Genomic DNA, 26,194 nt, shown 5'->3' with positions numbered 1-26,194 from the left:
GTCGCGTATCTCCGAAAACCTGTGTCCGCCTGCTTAGCTGAGTGGTTACGTGCTAGCCTCCCATGCAGCGACCTCGGGTTCGGTTCCCGGCCGGCTCGGAGATATTCCCCGCCCGTGGACTGGGTGTTGTGTTATCCTCATCATCGACGCGCAAGTCGCACAATATGGCGTTATCTAGAGTAAGATTTGCAACCTTATCCACAATGACACACGATTATTTAATTTCATTTCCTAAGCAATGTGCTGACTCGGACTGGACCTGGTGGAGCAATAGCCTGGCCATTGCGATCGCCTGATTGAACCCCAAAGGACTACCGTGCATGGAGTTACATTAAAGGAAGAGTGTTTGTTCCTCCGGCAAACGCTGATGAACTCCGACAACGGATAACACAAGCAGTTGCCACCGTATGTAGGATTTGGCAGGAATCTGATTACAGATGAGACGTTTGTCGTGTTATAAAAGCTAACGATACTGAACATTTATAAGTAAAACTTGAAGATATGCAGCATTCAGTGGCGTATCAAACATTTTTGTAACTTACTTACCTCTAGCGCAACTAAATGTTACTTGAATATAACTAATAAACGCCCGCTATTTGTAACTTTTTCATTATACAACCACGGCACGCTCAAATTCATGGACCATCGGGATTGTATCCCACTCGTCGTTGCTGGCACTTCTTAGTAGCAGGTACGGTCGCCTCTGCCGGCAGGACAACATACTGCGAGACTCATTGTACGTCATAACTTCTGTAACGCATTTACACAAACATTAGCGTAAATACAGTCATCTTCAGAAAGAACAGAACACCTTGACTAGGGATAGGACGTTCGTATTCACAGGACTTGTACAGCGTGACAATTATCTATATGACAGAAAATCGTCATAACTTCTGTACAGTTTTGCGTTAGGACGCCGGGCGCGGGACGTGAGGGAAATTAGTATGCGCATGCACGATTTGGTTTAGCGACGAAGCCCACTTTCATTTGGTTGGGTACATCATTACGCAAAATTAGCGCATTTGAGGAACTGAGAACCCGCACTTCGCGATCGAGAAGTCTCTTCACCCTCAACTGGTGACTGTGGTGTGAAATGTACAGTCAAGGAATAATCGGTACGATATTGCTTGATGGCACGGTGACTAACGAACAATACGTGAAGGTTTTGGAAGATGATTTCACTCCCATCACCCAAAGTGAACCTGATTCCGACAAGATGTGGTTCATGCAAGACGGAGCTCGACCCCATCGAAGCAGGAGAGCGTTTTATGTCTTGGAGGAGCATTTTGGGGACCGCGTTCTGGCTCTGGGGTACCCAGGAGCCAATGACGTCGACCCGGATTTGTCGCTATAGTCTCTCGACCTGGAAACAAGCGACTGCTTTTTGTGGGGCTGTATTAAAGACAAGGCGTACAGCAATAACCCGAAAACCATTGCTGAGCTGAAAACAGCGATTCAGGAGGTCATAGACAGCATCGATGTTTCGACGCTTCAGGGGGTCATGCAGAATTTCGCTATTCGTCTGCGCGATCTCATCGCCAATGATGGCAGGCATAGTGAACATGTCATAACCTAAATCCAAATATTTGTAGTGACGTTTACATGTTGAATTAGTGTGTGTACGCCGTAATTTGTAGTTAATTTCCTTTTTCCATATAGTTCAATAATTGTCACCCTGTAATTAGTATGTTCTGCAGAAATGATTAGCATTTGAACCATGTCGGACCGCGGGTCAAAGATACCGCGGCGCAACACCACCTACCTGTAAAATGTGCCTGTGGATCTCGTTGTTGCTATAAGCCGAAGGTATTGGATCAGTGTGATTTGAGCAGACGTATGCGCGAACTGTACCGTCAAATCAATGAGTCCTGAACAGGATGCAATAGTGACATGAGAGAATCTGATGAATCCATCCGGGAAACTGCTGCTCGTTGGGAAAGACGTGTTTCGGCAGTGCAACGGGTGCGTGCAGAATGGTTCACGGAAGGCCGCATAACACGACGAGATGGGTCAGGTAGCACCACCCAGACACCCCCCCCCTCCGCCCCCCCTCCCCCACAAGAATATCGACACCTCATCCGAATTGCATTGTAGGGCAGATCTGCGTCCTGCGTCCTCCTCGCCTCTGACGCAACAGTGGAACAACGGAACACATCGTACACTATCCGGGATGACAGTCCGTCGCAGTTTATTACGGCATGAATTACGTGCGCGTCGCTCACTTCTTTGTCTACATTTGTCGAATGTTCAGATACACGCTAGATGGCAATGGTGTATGGAACGACGTCACTGGGGATAGGAATGACATCAGACAATGTTTTCGGATGAATCCAGGTTGTGCTTGTTTTAAAATAAGGTCCCATTATGTTTCACCGCAGACAGCGGGAGACAGGGGGCATGGTATCACTGAGACTGCTTTCGCACAAGACATACAGAGCCAGTTCAAGGCCGTAAGGTGCGCGGTGCCAGTTGGTATAACCACAAATCACAGCTCTTGCGTGTCCAGGCCACTGTGACTGTTGTGACCTACATGAATGACATCCTGCGACCCGTAGGCATACCATTTCTGCACACCACCCTAGGCGCCATTTTCAGCAAGACAATGCACGACCATACGCTGCTGCACGCACACGTGCCTTCTTGGTTTTACAGGACTTCAACCTTTTGCCCTGGCCTGCCAGATCACCAGACTTGTCGCCAACCGAAAATGTATGGGATATGGTGAAACGACGGGTGCGCGCTGTCACCCAGTGCCAATCGCCATAGATGAACTTTGGAACCAGTTGAATGCAGCATTGACGGCTATACCACAGGACGCCATTCGCTCCTTATACCCGTCGATGCCATCACGCATGGAACAAGTTATCATGGCCTGTGCCTAATACGCAACAGGACACAGTCTGAACCGAGCTGACTGAAATACTATCCATTTCTACGGAACATACTAATGTACATGACCTGTGAATATGAAGGTCCTGTCTCTGGTCGTTGAAGGCGTGTTTCCTCTGAACGTGAGTGTACATTCTCCTCCTCGTCCGCTCAACAGTAACTGACATTTCCTGTCGTTTTGATACACTGGTGTTGTTGTTGTTGTGGTCTTCAGTCCTCAGACTGGTTTGATGCAGCTATCCATGCTACTCTATCCTGTGCAAGCTTCTTTATCTCCCAGTACCTACTACAGCCTACATCCTTCTGAATCTGCTTACAAGGGAACCTCCCCATCGCACCCCCCTCAGATTTAGTTATAAGTTGCCACAGTGGATAGACGTTAAAAAACTGAACACAGATCAATCGAGAAAACAGAAAGAAGTTGTGCGGAACTATGAAAAAACAATCAAAATATACAAACTGGGTAGTCCATATGCAAGATAGGCAATATCAAGGACCGACAGAACACAGAAGCGCCGTGGTCCAGTGGTTAGCGTGAGCAGCTGCGGAACTAGAGGTCGATGTTTCAAGTCTTCCTCTGAGCAAAAAGTTTGATCTTTTATTTTCAGACAATAACCAAAGTTCAGGCACTCACACATAATCAACTTCGCTGTCCAAAATTCCAGGACATGTTCAGATTTGCTTGGACATATGCAGGATTTGACGGTCTACACACGGAAAAATTTGAAAACGTAAAAAACATATGTTTTGACAGAGCACAGGGAAAAGTGTGCGAGTATGAGACTTTTGGATTCATTTGTTGCAGTTTATGTGACAAACTCTTATGTTTTCATCACTTTTTTGGGAGTAATTATCACACCCACAAGAAAACCTAAATCGGGCAACGTAGAAGAATCCTTTTACCCATTCGCCAAGTGTACAAGTTAGGTGGGTCGACAACATATTCCTGTCATGTGACGTACATGCCGTCACCAGTGTCGTATAGACAGACGTGTTATCCTGTGGAGGAATCGGTTGACCTATGACCTTGCGATCAAAAGTTTTCGGTTCCCATTGGAGAGGCACGTCCTTTCGTCTACTAATCGCACGGTTTTGCGGTGCGGCCGCAAAACACAGACACTAAACTTATTACAGTGAACAGAGACGTCAATGAACGAATGGATAGATCATAACTTTGCTAAAATAAAGAAAAATTTTCCACTTGAGGGGAGACTTGAACCTAGGACCTCTCGTTCCGCAGCTACTCACACTAACCACGGGACCACGGCACTCGTTACCTTAAAATGTCCATGATGTTGCGTATCTTCGCGTGGACTACTCAGTTTGTATATTTTGCTTATTTTTTTATAGTTCCACACAACTTCTTCCTGTTTCCTCGATTGATCTGTGTTGGGCTTTTCAGGGCCTATCCACTGTGCCAACTTATAATTAAATCTGAGGGTGGTGCGATGGGGAGGTTCCCTTGTTAGTGTATTCATCTCTTGGTCTCCCTCTACGGTTTTTACCCTCCCCTCTCGCCTCCAGTACTAAATTGATGATCCCTTGATGCCTCAGAACATGTCCTACCAACGGATCCCTTCTTCTCGTCAAGTTGTGCTACACACTCTTCTTCTCCCCAATTCTATTCAATACCTCCTCATTAGTTATATGATCTACACATCTAATCTTCAGCATTCTTCTGTAGCACCACATTTCGAAAGCTTCTATTCTCTTCTTGTCTAAACTATTTACCGTCCATGTTTCACTTCCATACATGGCTACACTCCATACAAATACTTTCAGAAACGACTTCCTGACACTTAAATCTATACTCGATGTTAACAAAATTCTCTTCCTCAGAAACGCTTTCCTTTCCATTGCCAGTTTCCTTTTTACATCCTCTCTACTTCGACCATCATCAGTTATTTTGCTCCCCAAATAGCAAAACTCCTTTACTGCTTTAAGTGTCTCATTTCCTAATCTAATTCCCTCAGCATCACCCGACGTAATTCACTACATTCCATTATCCTTGTTTTGCTTTTATTGATGCTCATCTTATACCCTCCTTTTAAGACACTGTCCATTCCGTTCAACTGCTCTTCCAAGTCCTTTGCTCTCTCTGACAGAATTACAATGTCATCGGCGAACCTCAAAGTTTTTATTTCTTCTCCATGGATTTTAATACCTACTCCGAACTTTTCTTTTGTTTCCTTTACTGCTTGCTCAATATACAGATTGAATAGCATCGGAGAGAGGCTACAACCCTGTCTCACTCCCTTCCCAACCACTACTTCCCTATCATGTCCCTCGACTCTTATAACTGCCATCTGCTTTCTGTGCAAATTGTAAATAGCCTACCGCTCCATGTATCTTACCCCTGCCACCTTCAGAATTTGAAAGAGAGTATTCCAGTCAACATTGTCAAAAGCTTTCTCTAAGTCTAAAAATGCTAGAAACGTAGGTTTGCCTTTCCTTAATCTTTCTTCTAAGATAAGTCGTAGGATCAGTATTGCCTCACGTGTTCCAACATTTTTACGGAATCCAAACTGATCATCCCCGAGGTCGGTTTCTACCAGTTTTTGCATTCGTCTGTAAAGAATTCGCGTTAGTATTTTGCATCTGTGACTTATTAAACTGATAGTTCGGTAATTTTCACATCTGTCAACGCCTGCTTTCTTTGGGATTGGAATTATTATATTCTTCTTGAAGCCTGAGGGAATTTCGCCTGTCTCATACATCTTGCTCACCAGATGGTAGAGTTTTGTCAGGACTGGCTCTCCCAAGGCTGTCAGTAGTTCTAAAGGAATGTTGTCTACTCCCGGGGCCTTGTTTCGACTCAGGTCTTTCAGTGCTTTGTCAAACTCTTCACTCAGTATAATATCTCCCATTTCATCTTCATCTACCTCCTCTTCCATTTCCATAATATTGTCCTCAAGAACATCGCCCCTGTATAGACCCTCTATATACTCCTTCCACCTTTCTGCTTTCCCTTCTTTGCCTAGAACTGGGTTTCCATCTGAGCTCTTGATGTTCATACAAGTGGTTCTCTTTTCTCCAAAGGTCTCTTTAATTTTCCTGTAGACAGTATCTATCATAACCCTCGTGAGATAAGCCTCTACATACTTATATTTGTCCTCTAGCCATCCCTGCTTAGCCATTTTGCACTTCCTGTCGATCTCATTTTTGAGACGTTTGTATTCCTTTTTGCCTGCTTCACTTACTGCATTTTTGTATTTTCTCCTTTCATCAATTGAATCAGTATCTCTTCTGTTACCCAAGGATTTCTACTAGCCCATCTCTTTCTACCTACTTGATCCTCTGTTGCCTTCACTATCTCATTCCTCAAAGCTACCCATTCTTCTTCTACTGTATTTCCCCCATTCCTGTAAATTGTTCCCTTATGCTCTCCCTCTAACTCTGTACAACCTCTGGTTCTTTCAGTTTATCCAGGTCCCATCTCCTTAAATTCCCACCCTTTTGCCGTTTCTTCAGTTTTAATCTATAGTGCATAACCAATAGATTGTGGTCAGAGTCCACATCTGCCCCTGTAAATGTCTTACAATTTAAAATCTGGTTCCTAAATCTCTGTCTTACCATTGTATAATCTATCTGAGACCTTCTAGTATCTCCAAGGTTCTTCCATGTATACAACCTTCTTTCATGATTCTTGAACCAAGTATTAGCTATGATTAAGTTATGCTCTGTGCAAAATTCTACCAGGCGGCTTCCTCTTGCATTTCTTAGCCCCAATCCATATTCACCTACTACGTTTCCTTCTCTCCCTTTTCTTACACTCGAATTCCAGTCACCCATGACTATTAAATTTTCGTCTCCCTTCACTATCTGAATAATTTCTTTTATTTCATCATACATTTCTTCAATTTCTTCGTCATCTGCAGAGCTAGTTGGCATATAAACTTGTACTACTGTAGTAGGTGTGGGCTTCGTATCTATCTTGGCCACAATAATGCGTTCACTATGCTGTTTGTAGTAGCTTACCCGCATTCCTATTTTCCTATTCATTATTAAACCTACTCCTGCATTTCCCCTATTTGACTTTGTGTTTATAACCCTGTAGTCACCTGACCAGAAGTCTTGTTCCTCCTGCCACCGACCTTCACTAATTCCCACTATATCTATCTTTAACCTATCCATTTCCCTTTTTAAATTTTCTAACCTACCTGTCCGATTAAGGGATCTGACATTCCACGCTCCGATCCGTAGAACCCCAGTTTTCTTTCTCCTGATAGCGAAGTTCTCTTGAGTAGTCCCCGCCCGGAGACCGAATGGGGGCTATTTTACCTCCGGAATATTTTACCCAAGAGGACGCCATCATCATTTAATCATACAGTAAAACTGCATGCCCTTGGGAAAAATTACGGCTTTAGTTTCCCCTTGCTTTCAGCCGTTCGCAGTAGACTTGAGGATCAAATAAAGTTTGACTGTCGCACAAGGGCAATGGTTCCCAGCCTGGAGGTAATTACCACCTGAGGTGTAAAATGAAATTTTCTGATGGGTAAAAACTAAGAGATTCTATTCTGTTTCACTCACGAAACTAAATTATTTTCAGAAGATCATACTATTATCACAATTTTGTGAGACTCTAGTTTTGATTATATAAGTTATAAATAATCACTTTTTCTCAATTGGTAGCATTAATGCTGTGAAGGTTACAGGTTCCTCACATAGACCACCCACTGGACACAAATGTTGTGCTTTGTCCAGTACATCGCTGATGACAAACGTGAGACATATATGGAACAAATTCTAAGTACCTCGAGAAACTGTCTTCACCAAGTTGTAGCTAACACCTGCAGTTGTCCAGAAATTGCTTCATTACTCGCTTCGAAACAGATAAATGAATTAATTGACAGCACGACTCAGCAGTAACTATATAATGGCTACTGCACGCAGTTTTGTTATTATTATTATTATTTCTTATTATTATTACACATTTGTGCCTCCAGGGACAGTGATTAAGTAGAATGTTACATGATTATTCATTTATTTCTTGTTTCCTTCTTTTTTTTCTCTTCTTCTTTATTTTGTGTCTGTGTTCCTCTTTTCTTTGCTTTGTCCATATTTGGCCTGTTTTCTTCCCTTCTTTTACTTCAAATTTTGTGTTCACAATTTTGTTTCTGAATTTGTCTCTTCCATTCATCATTTCAATACTGATTATTATGTTATTAGAGCGGTTAGACACAAATCATTAACGGCCTGAAGTAGTCCAATTTCTGCCAGTTCAGAAGTAAGAAGTGCGACAATAAATATATTGCACACATTTTTAATGGGGTTGCAGTGTGCAGGTCAAGCAAGTGATGCAATGGAGAGAAATAATTCAGGGGAACTACGTTTTGTAACAAGTGTGAACTCTCATTGTGGATAATGAGCTTTCTTTTCTGAGCAGGAGTTGTGGGTAGCACTTGCCATGCACCACTGCACCACGGATTCGTTCGTCATTCATTCTAACACACAGACACACACACACAGACAGACAGACAGACAGACAGAGAGAGACAAAGTAAATATAATAATCTTTCATCATTTAAAAAATAAAAGTGTTCCAAGACAAGATTTTCATTGTACAGTTTAGTCAGATGCTGAAGTTGCTGATAATTTGGGGGGAGGGAAGGGGGGCAACAGATGGCAGGGAGGGGGGAGGGGGGTAAGCCGGGTGTACTAGCTAATCTCTGATTGCACTCAGGGGTAATGGTCTAAGAAAGGTGGGAAACACTGCGCTAGGGAAACCGTCACAAAGTTAGTCGAGACGTCGTGTGACTCGTGTGAGACACAGTTATGAAATGATGGTTTGAAACTGACCTCACTATGGGTCTCCATTTGGCCCACTGGTCGAATCGCCCAACATCCAGTATTGCAAGGTGTTTGGATGTGACACTGAGCCGATGTTGGTCTGCATGGGAACATGAGAGCAGGCATACTCGTCCTCAGTGTTCCAACCGACCACATCTGACCCTCACAAGGAAGGATCGCCAAGAACATGGTAACCCTTCCACATCTGCGCCTGCCATCCGAGAACAAGAAATGATCTCCCTGTAACATCCTGTGTCGTCCCCTATCATTGTTCGCACACTATGAGCAGGCGGACCAGGGAACTACGGTCGCAGTACAAACAGCTGCATTTGGGGCTGTGCCGCGAATGGGAAGCAGGGACTTTCGATAAATGGCGTCGCAATGGATTCAGCGATAATTCGCGGTTCTGTAGTCACCTGACTAATCATCATTGGCAAGCATGGCGGAGACCTGGGGACACACTCCATCCTTTCAGTGTTCTAGAAAGGAATAGCAGTGTTACTTCTGGCGTCACGGTATGAGGATCCATGGGATACAGCTTCAGGCCATAGCTGTTAGTGATGGAGGAAACTCTGAGGCAACGAACTCCACTGACATTCTCGGTCCTCACGCATTACCTCGCGCACAACCGTATCGTAAGGCCATTTTTTAACAGCATGATGCTTATCCGCGCTAGAATGTCGCTAGATACTTCAAAATGTCGAAGAAGGCGCCATGACAAAATTCTTATTGTTCATTAAGGGTGTTCTCGCTAGTATTTTTCAGGTTAGTCTAGATTTCAATTTCTTTCAATACTGGGGAGTATTGTAATGGTTCAAATGGCTCTGAGCACTATGGGACTCAACATCTGAGGTCATCAGTCCCCTAGAACTTAGAACTACTTAAACCTAACTAACCTAAGGACATCACACACAGCCATGCCCGAGGCAGGATTCGAACCTGCGACCGTAGCGGTCACACGGTTGCAAACTGAAGCGCCTGGAACCGGGGGGGGGGGGGGGGGGGGAGTATTGTACCTTTAGGGTCGTATACCTGGGAACGCATAATGATTCCTGGACGGTGTTCTGTTTAATTACCGATTTTAGAATCACATGAATTTTCCGGGATTTTCTACTATTTTTGTTGCTGTGCTACATGGGATTATGGTTCGTGCTGCATTTGTTAGAAATTTCGCGTTTTACACATTTGAGTGGTGTATAATATATTAAAGGTATGTGGAATATATTGTTAATTCTTTAACTGCATAATTTTATGGTGGCTAACATCCTGTGTAATTTTAAAACACGAGGGTTGCCGAGAAAGTAATGCACCGCATTTTTTTCTTCAACAATTCTTTATTGAACGTAACCAGAATTACATACACGAAAGAATGATGTTTTATCTAGGCATTCTATTTTTCCACGTAATCCTGTTCTATGGCCTTCTTCCAACGTGAAACAAGGGTGTGTGTGTGCGTATACCCTGTGGGTATCAGTGCTTGTCCTGGTGGCGGAGCCAGTGCTTCACTGTCTAAGTCACCTCCTCATCGTCCTCAAAATGTCTTCCACGAACGGCATCCTTTAATGGCCCAAACAGATGGAAGTCCGAGGGGGCCAGGTCAGGTGTGTCAAGCGTGGCAGCCGTGGATGGTCTCCGCGACCGCTGCAAATCGTGGAGTTCCGCCGATCCGTCTTCTGATCATCCTCAGTGCCTAGCGACTAACTGTACTTCTGTCGACAGCAGACTTGGCACAAGCATTTGTGAATATTCACCACAGCTTCTTTCTCTGCAGTGAGAAAGTCAAAGACGGCACATTGCTTGTAACGTACATTACCTACAGAAGCCATTGTGAAACTGTCCTGCAGCTACCCTATCTGTCGGAAGTGACGGAAACTAGACCCGCTCACTCAGAAGGCTTCAGATAAAACATACGTAACGTTTCGCATTCGTAGCATTGTCTTCGTCTTAGAAAAAAATACGGTGCATAACTTTCTGGGCAACCCTCGTAGTAAAATAATGTGTGTACGGTTGAGGCATACTTCGTCGGTCGTGCGGCGTTTTGCACCCTGGAACGGAAGTTCTCCTGTCATAAAACATGTAATATTGCCGAATGAAGAGAGGGTCTTTAATTTCGTAATAATTTTGTCAGTCTCAAAAATGTTTGCAACAGCACCTATTTCAAAATGTATTTAAGTTCTAATTGCTTTTTGATGATACTTCTGCTTAATTTGCTTTCACTTACTGATTATTGGTATGTAGTAGAGTAATAATGTAACAGATAGGCTATTAAACACAGTATCGACAAGATTTTCCCAAATGCAACACTTATACACTCCTGGAAATGGAAAAAAGAACACATTCACACCGGTGTGTCAGACTCACCATACTTGCTCCGGACACTGCGAGAGGGCTGTACAAGCAATGATCACACGCACGGCACAGCGGACACACCAGGAACCGCGGTGTTGGCCGTCGAATGGCGCTAGCTGCGCAGCATTTGTGCACCGTCGCCGACAGTGTCAGCCAGTTTGCCGTGGCATACGGAGCTCCATCGCAGTCTTTAACACTGGTACCATGCCGCGACAGCGTGGACGTGAACCGTATGTGCAGTTGACGGACTTTGAGCGAGGGCGTATAGTGGGCATGCGGGAGGCCGGGTGGACGTACCGCCGAATTGCTCAACACGTGGGGCGTGAGGTCTCCACAGTACATCGATGTTGTCGCCAGTGGTCGGCGGAAGGTGCACGTGCCCGTCGACCTGGGACCGGACCGCAGCGACGCACGGATGCACGCCAAGACCGTAGGATCCTACGCAGTGCCGTAGGGGACCGCACCGCCACTTCCCAGCAAATTAGGGACACTGTTGCTCCTGGGGTATCGGCGAGGACCATTCGCAACCGTCTCCATGAAGCTGGGCTACGGTCCCGCACACCGTTAGGCCGTCTTCCGGTCACGCCCCAACATCGTGCAGGCCGCCTCCAGTGGTGTCGCGACAGGCGTGAATGGAGGGACGAATGGAGACGTGTCGTCTTCAGCGATGAGAGTCGCTTCTGCCTTGGTGCCAATGATGGTCGTATGCGTGTTTGGCGCCGTGCAGGTGAGCGCCACAATCAGGACTGCATACGACCGAGGCACACAGGGCCAACACCCGGCATCATGGTGTGGGGAGCGATCTCCTACACTGGCCGTACACCACTGGTGATCGTCGAGGGGACACTGAATAGTGCACGGTACATCCAAACCGTCATCGAACCCATCGTTCTACCATTCCTAGACCGGCAAGGGAACTTGCTGTTCCAACAGGACAATGCACGTCCGCATGTATCCCGTGCCACCCAACGTGCTCTAGAAGGTGTAAGTCAACTACCCTGGCCAGCAAGATCTCCGGATCTGTCCCCCACTGAGCATGTTTGGGACTGGATGAAGCGTCGTCTCACGCGGTCTGCACGTCCAGCACGAACGCTGGTCCAACTGAGGCGCCAGGTGGAAATGGCATGGCAAGCCGTTCCACAGGACTACATCCAGCATCTCTACGATCGTCTCCTTGGGAGAATAGCAGCCTGCATTGCTGCGAAAGGTGGATATACACTGTACTAGTGCCGACATTGTGCATGCTCTGTTGCCTGTGTCTATGTGCCTGTGGTTCTGTCAGTGTGATCATGTGATGTATCTGACCCCAGGAATGTGTCAATAAAGTTTCCCCTTCGTGGGACAATGAATTCACGGTGTTGTTATTTCAATTTCCAGGAGTGTATTTCAAACTAATAGGTCTCCATCTGCATCTAAATACATATACTCAACAAGCCGCGGTGCGAAAGTGCTGGAATGTACCCTCTACCACTACTAGTCATTTCCTTTCCTGTTGCACTCGCAAGCAGAGCGAAGGGAAACGACTCTATATATGCCTCCGCATGACCCCCAATTTCTCGTATCTTACCTTCGTGGTCCTCACGCGAAACTATGTTGCCAGCAGTGGAACGATCTGCAGTCAGCATCAAATGACAGTGGTCTTAATTTTTGAAAGAGTGTTCTTCGAAAAGAATTTCGCTTTCCCTCCAGGGATTTCCAGTATCTCGGTAATACTTGCGTGTTGTTCGAACCTAACAGCAACAAATCTAGCAGCATGCTTCTGAATTGCTTCGACGCCTTCCTTTAATCCCGCCTGGCGCGGATCCCAAACACTCGAGCATTACTCAAGAGTAGGTCGCACTAGGGAACCTCCTTTACAGATGAACCACACTTCCCAAAAACTCTCCAATAACCCACATTCAACCAACCTAGCACAATCCCCACACGCTCGTTCCATTACATATCACTTTGCAACGTTACGCCCAGATATTTAAACGGTGTGACTGTGTCAATCAGCACGCTACTAATGCCGTATTCGAACATTAAGGGTTTATTTTAACTACTCATATGCATTAATCTACAATTTTGTACATTTAGAGCTATCTGTCATTCATAACAGCAACTAGAAATGTTGCCTAAGCCGTCTTGTATCCTCCTACAACCACTCAACGACAGCACCTTCCAGTACACCACAGCATCATCAGCAAACAACCGCGAATGGCTGCTCACCCTGTCCGCTAGATCATTTTTACATATAAAAAATAGTAACTGTCCTATCACACTTAACTTGGGCTTTTCTGACGATACCCTTGTCTGTGATGAACACTTGTCGTCATGGACGGCGTACTGGTTTCTATTACTTTAGAAGTCCTCGAGCCACTCACATATCTATGAACCATTTCCATACGTTTGTACCTTCGTCACCGTCTATAGTGGGACACCTTGTCATATGCTTTTCGAAAATCTATAAATATGGAGTTAGCCAGTTGCCCTTCATAGTTTGCAGTATTTCACGTGAGAAAAGGGCAAGCCGAGTTTTACACGAGCGATGTTTTCTCAACCGTGCTGATTCGTCGACAGAAGCTTTTCGACATCAAGGAAATTTATCGTATTGGAACTCAGAGCGTTCATCTACATCTACATTTACATCTACATTTATACTCCGCAAGCCACCCAACGCTGTGTGGCGGAGGGCACTTTACGTGCCACTGTCATTACCTCCCTTTCCTGTTCCAGTCGCGTATGGTTCGCGGGAAGAAAGACTGCCGGAAAGCCTCCGTGCGCTCTCGAATCTCTTTAATTCTACATTCGTGATCTCCTCGGGAGGCAATTGTGGGGGAAGCAATATATTCGATACCTCATCCAGAAACGCACCCTCTAGAAACCTGGACAGCAAGCTACACCGCGATGCAGAGCGCCGCTCTGGCAGAATCTACCACTTGAGTTTGCTAAACATCTCCGTAACGCTATCACGCTTACCAAATAACCCTGTCACGGAACATGCCGCTCTTAATTGGATCTTCTCTATCTCCTCTGCCAACCCGACCTTGTACGGTTCAAATGGCTCTGACCACTATGGGACTCAACATCTTAGGTCAAAGTCCCCTAGAACTTAGAACTACTTAAACCTAACTAACCTAAGGACATCACACACACCCATGCCCGAGGCAGGATTCGAACCTGCGACAGTAGCAGTCCCGCGGTTCCGTACTGCAGCGTCAGAACCGTGCGACCACCGCGGCCGGCACCTTGTACGGATTCCACACTGATGAGCAATACCCAAGTATAGATCGAACGAGTGTTTTGTAAGCCACCTCCTTTGTTGATGGACTACATTTTCTAAGGACTCTCCCAATGAATCTCAACCTGGCACCCGCCTTACCAACAATTAATTTTATATGATCATTCCACATCAAATCGTTCCGTACGCATACTCCCAGATATTTTACAGAAGTAACTGCTACCAGTGTTTGTTCCGCTATCATATAATCATACAATAAAGGATCCTTCTTTATATGTATTCGCAATACATTACATTTGCCTATGTTAAGGGTCAGTTGCCACTCCCTGCACTAAGTGCCTATCCGCTGCAGATCTTCCTGCATTTCGCTGCAGTTTTCTAATGCTGCAACTTCTCTGTATACTACAGCATCATCCGCGAAAAGCCGCATGGAACTTCCGACACTATCTACTATGTCATTTATATGTATTGTGAAAAGCAGTGGTCTCATGACAGTCCCCCTGTGGCACGCCAGAGTTTACTTTAACGTCTGTAGACGTCTCTCCATTGAGAGCAACATGCTGTGTTCTGTTTGCTAAAATCTCTATAATCCAGCCACACAGATGGTCTAATATTCCGTAGGCTCTTACTTTATTTATCAGGCGACAGTGCGGAACTGTATCGAACGCCTTCCGGAAGTCAAGGAAAATGGCATCTACCTGGGAGCCTGTATCTAATATTTTCTGGGTCTCATGAACAAATAAAGCGAGTTGGGTCTCACGCGATCGCTGTTTCCGGAATCCATGTTGATTCCTACAGAGTAGATTCTGGGTTTTCAGAAATGACAAGCTACGCGAGCGAAAATCATGTTCTAAAATTCTACAACAGATCGATGTCAGAGATATAGGCCTATAGTTTTGCGCATCTGCTCGACGGCCCTTCTTGAAAACTGGAACTACCTGTGCTCTTTTCCAATCATTTGGAACCTTCTGTTCCTCTAGAGACTTGCGGTACACGGCTGTTAGAAGGGGGACAAGTTCTTTCGCGTACTCTGTGTAGAATCGAATTGGTATCCCGTCAGGTCCAGTGGACTTTCCTCTGTTGGGTGATTTCAGTTGCTTTTCTATTCCTTGGACATCGAAATAAGTGTCCAAGGAACATCTGAGGTCATCAGTCCCCTAGACTTCGAACTACTTAAGCCTAACTAACCTAAGGACAGCACACACATCCATGCCAGATGCAGGATTCGAATCTGCGACCGCAGCAGCAGTGCGGTTCCAGACTGCAGTGCCACAACGGCCGGCCCCCTGTCTCCGTCCACCTCCTCCGCTTCTCCACTTCCTCCTCCCCGTCGTCCTGTTCATCCCCTCCTCCCCCCCCCCCACATCTCTCTGCTGTCACCACTTCCGATGGTCTCTCTCCATCTCTTCCTCGTTTCTTTCCCTGCCCATCTCCTCCTCTTCCCTCTCTCTGTCTATTCCCTCCCCCCCCCCCCCACCAATCTCCGTCCACCTCCTCCTCCTCTTCCTGTCTGTGCACATCTCCTCCCACCCCCTTGCTGTTTGTCCATATCGTCTTCCTTTCTTTCTCCCCACCTTAATACATACATCCCAATAGGAGACTGGTGACTCTTACTCCTGGAGTAGTTCCTTCCAGATTCTGACTAATATGTGTACCAAATTTGGTTGTAATCGTTCCAGTGGTTAAGGATGAGCTCCTTCCTCGTGGCTTTGCCAGCCTACGCACACATAAAATGTATTTCCCACATAACTAACGTATTTCACACGTATTTTTACACGTATTTCACATGATATCTATTGAATTTCCCCCTGTCGTTTCATTTTCTCGCAGCTTAATGCTTACGACATTGTTTCTGTTGAACTATATGTCGTACAATGATATACACACTGTGATCAAAAGTATCCGGCCACTTCGCAGAAAATGACTTACAAATTCGTGGTGCCCTTGTAACGCCGGAAATGCATATCCTCCTATTTCCATCTATTGTACTATAATTTTTTTTCCTTAGTTTTGTTACCTCAAGATATGACATTTCTGTCTCTTTATATATTGTAATTGTTTTACTGTTTGTATATATATATATATATATATATATGCATTTATGTCGATGTATAATTGGTTGTTTTGTAAATATTATTTGTATTTTTACGCTGGGTATTGCCTAGGGAAAACTATGCTATCGAACGAATACGTCGATAGGTCGTGTGGAGAACCAGAGTGTTTAGGATCTTTGGTAGTGTTAACTCTGCCGCGTGGCGCGCGGGCTGAGCAGAGAGAGTCTGGCTGGAGTAGCGAGTGGAGCAGGTGTGTTGTGTGAAGCTCCCGCGAGTTGCCGCACTTTCGGGGTTTGGCAGCATGTAATTGCGCTCGACTCGCGATGATAGTTTCTGACATGGTGTCGCGGACGGGAAGCATTAGCTGGTGCACATCAAGAGCCCGTTTCGCCTGGTGACCATGTCGAGAAGAAGGCGCGCCAACATCCAGCTTCTGCAACAGCGACGGCCGACAATGAGTGACTGTCGCCACCTCCTCGATCGACGGCTTCAAACCTTCAATCAACCAACAAGGAAGACTGGGAGCACGTAAAGTTTTAGAACTGTATGGCAGACCTCAGCTTTTCAAACTGTACCATTTTCGTAACTATAATTACAGCAACTTAGCATGAACATTTGTTGCTCATTGTCCCAATTGCATTACCAAGCAGGGTCTCTTCCTTTTCCGGAATGAACCCGAGTGTCGTTGAAATTCAAACGCCAGCATTAAAATAATAATATAGCATTTCACTGCTTTAATTTCAAAGTTCAGTTAAAGTATCCATAGCTGGCTACAATATTTAGATTACACAAGCACGAATTAAGAGTGCGAGTTTTGTTACCGTATTTTAGCTTACCTGTGACTGCAGCTCAGCTTGGTACCTACTAAATTTTACTATTGTTAATTGTTCAGAATCATTTAATTCAAGTTCAAAGTTAAATCTCTTCTTTCTAAATTGCGTAGATTCAAGTAGCTTTTGAAATGATTGTTGAGGTAGTCCAAGACTAACCGTATTTTACTGAATTTCGATATGCTTCAGAAAGAAAGCTCATTATTAACTTCAGTCACTAAATTAACTTTTGATTTTCCTGTTTTATTAATTCTTTTGCTAAATTAATTCAGAGTGTAGCGAAATTTATTACTTCTGACAAACTTTCAGTTTTCACACTGCACGTATCAACCTTCAGTTGCCCCACTTCTAGTGCTAATTATATGTGTAATAACCTTTCTTTTTCAGTTACTATAGTAATTGTCCTTAGGACTGGCGACCGTAATTTTCCCCAAATCTCAAATATCTAATTACCGCTAGTTAATTGTTAACATGACGGCCGCACATTTACTTTCTTTATTAACTTTACCCCTTTTCAAAATTAATTTCCACCTGTTTCATTAGCATTTTCCCTTTCAGTTAGATGTAACCCTTTCCTCCCTCTTTACCGACAGATTAACTTCGGTGACGATTGCTTTTCCCAAATTTCCATTAGGTACACGCGGTTTAATTTTTCATTGTCATTAAGGTCGATAAGTGAGGGGGAGGTTACACGTGGCGACCTGGTGACAGGACAATTTTCGGATTTGAGGTTGTTCTGGACACGAATTTTGCATTGTGCAAATCTCGTAACAAAGTACTGGTTACGAAATGTTCGATACGTCAGCCAGAATATTAGTGTGAGGAATCCTAATTAGATTTGAGATTTGGCATTTATATTGAAAATTATTAAAATGAGTGAAGGCAACAATTACCAAAATTTGGTAGACTTGGGTATGGAACAATCGGTCTAACAGTGGGAAACGCGCACTGCGGAACCCATTGTTCAGGGGCAGGCGGCTAGCGTGAAAGACGCGACCGCCGAAACGCAACAAAGAGCAGAAATGGAATTCCACACTTTAGAAAATGTTTCGGAATCGGAAGTGAAAATCAAATGTGAATCCCTTCATGACGAATACGGGGGGACAATTAAAGAGGAAGCCGCTACGGAAGTAAAACCGATAGCTTCCGGGAATTTAACTGATTTATTGAATGTTTTGATTAACGAAATCAAGAGTCAATCGGCCAAGCAAGAAGCTCAGTCTGAAAAAATTGAACGAAAGCTAGACAGTCAGAACAAAGCTATTAATGTTGTTAACGACAATGTTGGAGTTGTTAACACAAAAGTTGATAAAATCAAAGAAGATATTGTTGTGATTAATACCGAAATCGGTAATCTTAAACAGGAAATGATAGGCGTTCAGGCGGAAATTGCGAGCATAAATACTCGTTTTTATTCCGAAATTCGCAGAATCGAGAAAAGTGTAGGAGAATCAGTTGCTCCGATCATCGAGAATAAGGTGACGGAACAAATTCAATTAGCGAAAAAAGAGGATCAAAAGAAGGTGGAAACTTTAAAGGCTTTAGTATCCGAAGTAGATACCAAAGTGACGAAGCAGGCTAATACCTGCGAAGAGAAAAAAAGGGAAGTAGATACGCTTGCGACAACCACTTGCCAAGTAATTACGAGAGTGCCGGAATTAGAAAAGAAACTTGACGAAAAACAGAGCTATGTGACAATCTATGCACATAGTTCGGAATTGTTGACGAAAGAGGAGTGGTTCGACCCCTTGAAAAAAGGCGGTATACACGCGACGGATTTCATTAAGAATTGTTGAAGAGTTTTACCCAGATCATGGACTAATGAGAGAAAAATTAACGCGATTATTGATGTCTTGGCTGCTGATGCCATTACGAACCTGACTTTTGACGAATTTAAAAATTTGTTTCTGGCTGAATACTGGTCAGAGCAAAAACAGCAAAGTGTCTGGCGCGAATTTGTCGTATCGAGGCCTTTCGATGCGAATTCTCGCGGTTCGATGAAGGAGTTTTGTGAGGGCTGGATTCGCAAGTTCGAATATTTGCGTGATCGCCGCACGGAATCCGAAATAGTCTGGGAACTCTACAGGAAGCTTCCAGATGACACAAAACGCTACGTAGGAAGCAATCACAGGACAATCAATGATTTCCTGGAAAGAGTGGACAGTGGTAGAGGCCGTGGTAACAACAACGGGTACCACAGCAACCACAACAACGATAACCATGGGAATAATGCATACCGCAACCATGGCAGCAATAACAATAATGGTTCGGACCATAATAACAATCGGTACAATGCAAATAATAACAGGAATGACGGAAACCAGTATCGTACTAACGTGATACGGGCTTCACAGAATAGTAATAACGCCAGAGGGTGTGATCAGCCGCCTCAGCAGCATCCGGGAAGCGTATCTGCTGGGAGGAGACAGGGAAACCATTAGCCGCGCTGGTGAGGGGCCGACCGGGCGTGGAGAAATTTTGGAGGCTCAATAACAGGAGAAAACCCAGGTGTCGTCGTTACGAAAATTCCGTATGGAATATTCAACGGTGGGAGAGTGTGCCAGTGTTAAGAGAAAGGAGTGCGCCCACAAGTAGTAGACACGGCAGTAGAAGATACATTCACTGTCAGTGAGAACAATTTAAGTAGTGTTCCGGAAATCGATTATAAAGTAGCAGCTGTAATACCCACAGCGGAACTGGAGATTGAGTTTAAGAATGATTCGCAATTGTTGAGAGAAGATCAGATGTCGGATAAAACGTCCCTCATCGAGCGAGGGGATGCAGAGAGTGATGAGGTCTGGTTAAGGCAGTTCGGTTGCTTATACGACGAACTAAGAGATTATTGGGGTCTGTATGGGAGAAGTGTTTATGGGGAGCGCGTGCAGGATTTGCCGCGTCTCGTCCCGCAGGAAGACAGTGTTTGTGAAGTGATAGAAAGTTCTGGCCCTAGCCGGCAGACTTTACCAGAAACAGTTGATGTTAATGGGGAGCACGAGCAAGATTCGTCGTGTTTCGTCCCGCAGGGGTTAGATGTTGAAGTAGTAACGGAAAGCTCTGGCCCTAACCGGCAGACCTTACCGAAAGTTTCAGTGGTAGAAGTAGCCGACCCATCCGACGCAAACCTCCAGTTTAAACATTGCGAGAGTATTAAGGAGAAAGATTGCGAAAATTTTAGTGATAGCCGGACACGATTGGTAGAAAAGCACATAGATTACAGCGTGTATGTGGTTAGAGCTGACATTATACGGTCAGACGATAGCAGTGTGGGTTGCGCAGATCTAGCGGAAGTAATTGCAGAAACTACTGGGCACATTCCTCCAGGTAGATTGGCGGATGAGATCAATCTGGCCAAAGAGGAATCAACGAAGGTGACAATTAGTGAAATGATAACAGGGCAACACTCACTAGGTGACGAGTTACAGGAAAAGGTTTCGGTATTGGAGACGAAGCTACAGACTAAGCCTCAGGACAAACGTGTTGAAATTAACACTGTATGTGAACAGAGGCTGAAAAAGCCGCCAGATAAGCCGGATTTAGGATCAAAGCCGGATGGTTTTTTCTGGAATGACCTGGATATAGACGAGGATTTACTGTGGGAATGATGGAATTCAGTATGGTGTAATACGAGATATCGTATTTTGAAAACTTCCCGCACCGACACTTGAATGTACCATTCAACCTGTGTAGTAATGAAAATGCTGTGTGGCTAGGGCCTCCCGTCGGGTAGACCAGTCGCCTGGTGCAAGTCTTTCGAGTTGACGCCACTTCGACGACTTGCATGTCGATGGGAATGAAATGATGTTGATGAGTCCCTGAGCCGAGAAAAATCTCCGACCCAGCCGGGAATCGAACCCGGTTCGTTAGGTATGACATTCTGTGACACCGACCACTTTTTTTTCTTTTCTTTTTGTTCGGTATTGTTCGTTGCGTTTGCTCTGGGGGGGGGGGGGGGGGGGACGTCACAAGACATTCGTTCAAGTTGATCGTTGATTCCTTTACTCAGTTTTTTTATTACAGAGGGCGAGCAGCTCTCTGACTGAACACGCTGAGTTACGGTGCCGGCAGCCATTCAGCGACCTATGTAGTTGCTAGGTACGATGCTCTTAGATGCTCTTACGCTGGCTTACAGTGCGCTTGTGTGTTCAAATGGTTCAAATGGCTCTGAGCACTATGGGACTTAACATCTATGGTCATCAGTCCCCTAGAACTTAGAACTACTTAAACCTAACTAACCTAAGGACATCACGCAACACCCAGTCATCACGAGGCAGAGAAAATCCCAGACCCCGCCAGGAATCGAACCCGGGAACCCGGGCGTGGGAAGCGAGAACGCTACCGCACGACCTCGAGCTGCGGACGTCTATGGTCCCTTAGCGACATTAGACACTGAAGCTTCTAAGTCAGTGCAATCAAAACGTACGGCCATTTATGTCACATATTTTGACACTCGCAAACTCGCTCATCAAGTCCTATGGGATACTTCCCGTTAAACTAGAATCATGAACTTTGGCAAGAAGCAAGGTTTCACAGTACAAGTAAAGGAAAAAATCTGAAAATTGTTAATTTCTAATTATGTCGCATGAATAAATATTTCTTTTGTCATTTGTTATCCGATCTCGAACTCGAAAATAAAACAATCAGTCCTTCTCCATTCAGGCTGACTGGGCAAATTATTTTATTCTTTTTTTTTTTTTTTTTTTTTTTTTTTTTTTTTTTTTTTTTTTTTTGTCGTCAGTCTACTGACTGGTTTGATGCGGCCCGCCACGAATTCCTTTCCTGTGCTAATCTCTTCATCTCAGAGTAGCACTTGCAACCTACGTCGCAATAGTAACCGTCAAGCATCAGGCAAGGAATGACTTTATTGCTTATATGACGCGTTTCGTGGTGCATCCGCATCAGATACCTAGGAGCGATTACTGCACGTAGATATGGCGTTTCAAGTTGTTTCACATGCAACTTGAAACGTCATATATCCGTGGAGTAATCGCTCCTGTATATCTAACAATGGATAAATTCCGAAAGGCGTCATATGAGCGATAAAGTCATTCCTTGCCTGATGTTTGGCGGTTACCATTGCGACTCAGTCAGCCTGAACGTAGAACTGCTGATTATCATAATAGTGGCCGCCTGCCTACTGCACAACTTTATATCACATTTACGTTATTGAAATTAAAACATTCTCGAAAATCTTGGATTCCGCTGTACCGATATCTTGCTCATATTAATATTAGTAACAGCCAAAATGGTCGACTGTCTCGATTCCCGGAATGCATCAACTGTCTACTTACATAACTGACTTTGTTCGAACTCTCAGTGAGCGAATACTACTCGCACCTGGCCAATTATTTTTTTATGCTCCATAATGAGTATTCTTTCATTCCTTGCGACCCTTGACAGGAAATTTAGCGCAAACTTCAGTGTGAAATGCTATTAATAATTTTCAGAAGAAGCTCTGCCTCGAAATATGGCAGAAAATCCAAAGAGGTTATGTAATGTACGTAGTGGCAAGATACAATCAATACCTTCACTGCTCGACAGAATGCTAATGTTGCCATTGGCAATGACAGTAAAGCGAAGTTGAAAACACGCTTTTTCGAATATTCTCGGTGTAGCGATGCAGCTTGAGTCACTTAATACAGGCAAGTCTTCCGGTCCAGACCGTGTATCAGTTAGGTTCCTTTCAGAGTATGGTGATGTAATAGCTCCATATTTGGCAATCATACTCAACCATCCACTCGATAAAAAATCTGTAGCTAAGGACTGGAAAGTTCAGTATTTGCACAGCTAGGAAATATAGCTAATTATAGATCCATGACACGGATGTCGATTTACAGTAGGGGTTTGGAACATATACTGTCCTCGAACATTACGAATTACCTCGAAGAAAACGATCTATTGAAACATAGTCGACACGAAGAATGAAAACATCGTTTTTGTGAAACACAAATGGGTCTCTATTTACAAGAAGCAATGAGTCGCGTGGGCAGGGGATATCAGATTATTTCCATATTTCTATGTTTCCAGAGAGGTTTTTATACTGTTCCTCACAAACGGCGTATTGAGTGCCGTCGCACTTGTGCGAATGGATTTGTACTTACCTGCCAGAAAGGTTACATTTCATAATAAATGGCGGTAAGTCATCGAGTAAAACGGAAGTGATTTCTGACTTTTCCCGAGGAAGTGTTATGTGTCCTTTCTTGTACGTAATCTGGTTATTTCAATTACACCGTTAATGACACAAATCTAAAGAAGTCAATTCAACTAAACACAGAGGAATTACAAAGACGAACAGCTTAAAATGTAACAACGACACAGAAATTGTGGGGATGGTAAACTAGCGATCGTATTTTATTGGCAGAACAGCTAGAAAATGCAACAAAGCTACTAGAGAGACTACCTACACAATGCTTGTCCGTACTCTTCTGGAATACTGATGTGCCTTATGATGTCTTACTGGAAAGTATTGATAGGTGACATTGAAAAATTCAAAGTAGGGTAGCTCGTTTCGTATTATCTCGAAAATGGGGAGAGAGTCACGAATGTGAAACGCGCTTTGGAATGCCAATGATTATAACATAGGCATTTCTCGTTGGGCGAGATCTTTTTACGAAATATCAACTCTAAGTTTCTCCTCTGAGTACGAAATATTTTGTTGTCTCCCATCTACAAAGGGAAATATGAACTTCGTAACGTAGTAGGAAAAGTAGAGCTTAGCCGGAAAGTTTTAAATGTTCGTTTTTTCGCACGTACTGTTTGAGAGTGGAAGAAATAAAGACGTTCGAGTAACTCTCTGCCTAGCACTTAGGTGTGAGTTGCAGAGTAGTCATGTAGATGCAGGTGTAGATGTAAGAAGCCCCCCCCCCCCCCCAACACCACTGCACATATCGTGATGGTGCAAAACGTTTTTGATCAGTTTACTTGTCAATAGGAAAAGTATATGTTTATAAAAATAAATCTCATTAAGTATATCTGAACGGTTTTTGTGTTTCTGTTAAAGCAAAGGACCTGAACTCAAGGTGAATCATCCAGATTGTGTAGCCATTTCGTGGATGGTGCAAGATGTCTAAAGGTTTTCGGAAAATGACGGTATGCAGAGGCACATGTAATTTTGTTGTACCGATAATACTCTTAGCCCTTGTGTCAATCAAAGATATTGAAACAAGTTTGTTTTGTAATTTACCGAATGACGTACTTTGTTTAACTGAAACCAATGGCTCTTATCCCATATGTGCAGTGCTATAACGCTTATTAATGCTGGTGCTGAAACTTTTCGAGAAAGCATCCGAGAAATGTGCCTAAATCGGAAGAGGCAGCGTCTAGCGGAACTTTCGTGTCAGACTTCGATGTCGTATCAAGGTTTTCGCTTGCTTTCTTCTTTTGTGGCAGCTCATTTAGTAAGAGCTTAGTCTGAAGATATTCGTAAGCACTGTACCAGTCTTTCTTTGGTTGAAGAGGAATGTGGAGAACCTGCTGCCTCGGCCGCCAAGACGCGAAGGCATGCGCTATCAGGAAGTTCCAAACCGCCGCGCATAAAAACGGAATTTTTCAAGAGCTCGTAGCTCTGGCCCTATTGGTGACAGAAAGGTAAGATCAAAAGCGTTTTGTGTAGCCCTTGGACTAAGGACCATCTGCATTTCCAACAGAAGGATTGTCTTTCTGTAACTATTCTACAGTACCAGGATAAAGCACTCCGTCTTCAGGCCACAAGTGGCCCATCGGGACCATCCGACCGCCGTATCATCCTCAGCTGAGGATGCGGATAGGAGGGGCGTGTGGTCAGCACACCGCTCTCCCGGTCGTTATGATGGTTTTCTTTGACCGGAGCCGCTACTATTCGGTCGAGTAGCTCCTTAATTAGCATCACGAGGCTGAGTGCACCCCAAAAAATGGCAACAGCACATGGCGGCCCAGATGGTCACCCATCCAAGTGCCGGCCACGCCCGACAGCGCTTCACTTCGGTGATGTGACGGGAACCGGTGTATCCACAGCGGCAAGGCCGTTGCCTGCAGTACCAGGATAAAGGTTTGTGTATTACACACTTCTTCTAGCTAATACAAATGGAGCAAATCGGTTAGTTCTTTTAGCATTAGATGTGGTCTACAGGTGCTCCTTAAGGGTCATATGGAGGTACCATCTAGGTCATGGACAGTTTCTGAGACTACCCAAAAAAAGCATTTTTCACCTTTTTTTCCTGCCAGCAGCGGATATGTAAACAACTAGCTGCAGCAAATTGCTCAGATCTCAGATATATTCTCCAGGCGTTTATCTAGATCTGCCTTCTTCCCATTTGCAAAAATCTTTGTCCGTTATCGAGAAACACTTCAAACACATGGTTTTTGGGCACCAAAGCTGAGCCGCGGATTACAAGACGGCTAAGGACAGCAAATGGCTGAATTTTTTTTTAGGATATATTCGTAAGATCTAGATCTCTAACAACCTTCAAAATTTTCTGGATATCTGTGTCCGTTCCAGAGATACAAAGGTTCAAAATTACCCTACTTATACACGTTAAAGACACATGTAAAATCCGGTATGAGGCGATATCTGAATAATAATTAACCGAAGAAATTTTCTAAAATTTCAACTGTATATTCTCCAGGCATTTATCTAGAAGTACTGTCTTCACGTTTTCAAAAATCTTTATCTGTTATCGAGAAACACTCCAAAAACAAGGTTTTTGGGTAACAAAACTGAACTTCCGACTCCAGGACAGCTGTGCACAGCAAATGGCTATAATTTTTACAATATCTTCCTAAGATCGCGATCTCGAATAAACTTGAAAATTTTCTTGATATATTTATACAGAGGTTCAAAGATACCCTACCATCAGAGTAAAATAAGCACGTAAAATTCGATGAGAGGGGGAAACGTAGTTTATAAAGTGTCATAGCACGGAGAAATATGCTGGAAGCGTCTCCGTTATCGTCAGAAGGGTTCTGGACGCCTCATGTCGTAGTACTGAAGCACACGCAAAATTTTTGTGCATGTAAAATCCGGTCTGAGGTGAAAGTTTAGTTTTGTGTTATTTCAATTTCACAAAGTAAGCTATAAAAATTTTACT

General features: G+C 44.2%; 1 protein-coding gene and 1 pseudogene across 1 annotated transcript in view; both read right to left on the bottom strand.

Moving 5' to 3' along the window:
* Positions 1-610: 610 nt before the first annotated feature.
* The window catches only part of LOC126160762 (uncharacterized), a 76,093-nt gene continuing 50,509 nt past the window's right edge, over positions 611-26,194 (bottom strand). Inside the window, exon 3 of the mRNA XM_049916928.1 lies at positions 611-750. Within this exon, the coding sequence (XP_049772885.1) occupies positions 611-750 (140 nt within the window). The remainder of the gene's footprint in view (positions 751-26,194) is intronic.
* On the bottom strand, positions 25,020-25,137 carry LOC126163504 (5S ribosomal RNA; annotated as a pseudogene).

The sequence above is a fragment of the Schistocerca cancellata genome, chromosome 2 (genome assembly GCF_023864275.1).
Source record: "Schistocerca cancellata isolate TAMUIC-IGC-003103 chromosome 2, iqSchCanc2.1, whole genome shotgun sequence".
Taxonomy (NCBI): domain Eukaryota; kingdom Metazoa; phylum Arthropoda; class Insecta; order Orthoptera; family Acrididae; genus Schistocerca; species Schistocerca cancellata.
This window is presented reverse-complemented; position numbering and strand designations above follow the sequence as displayed.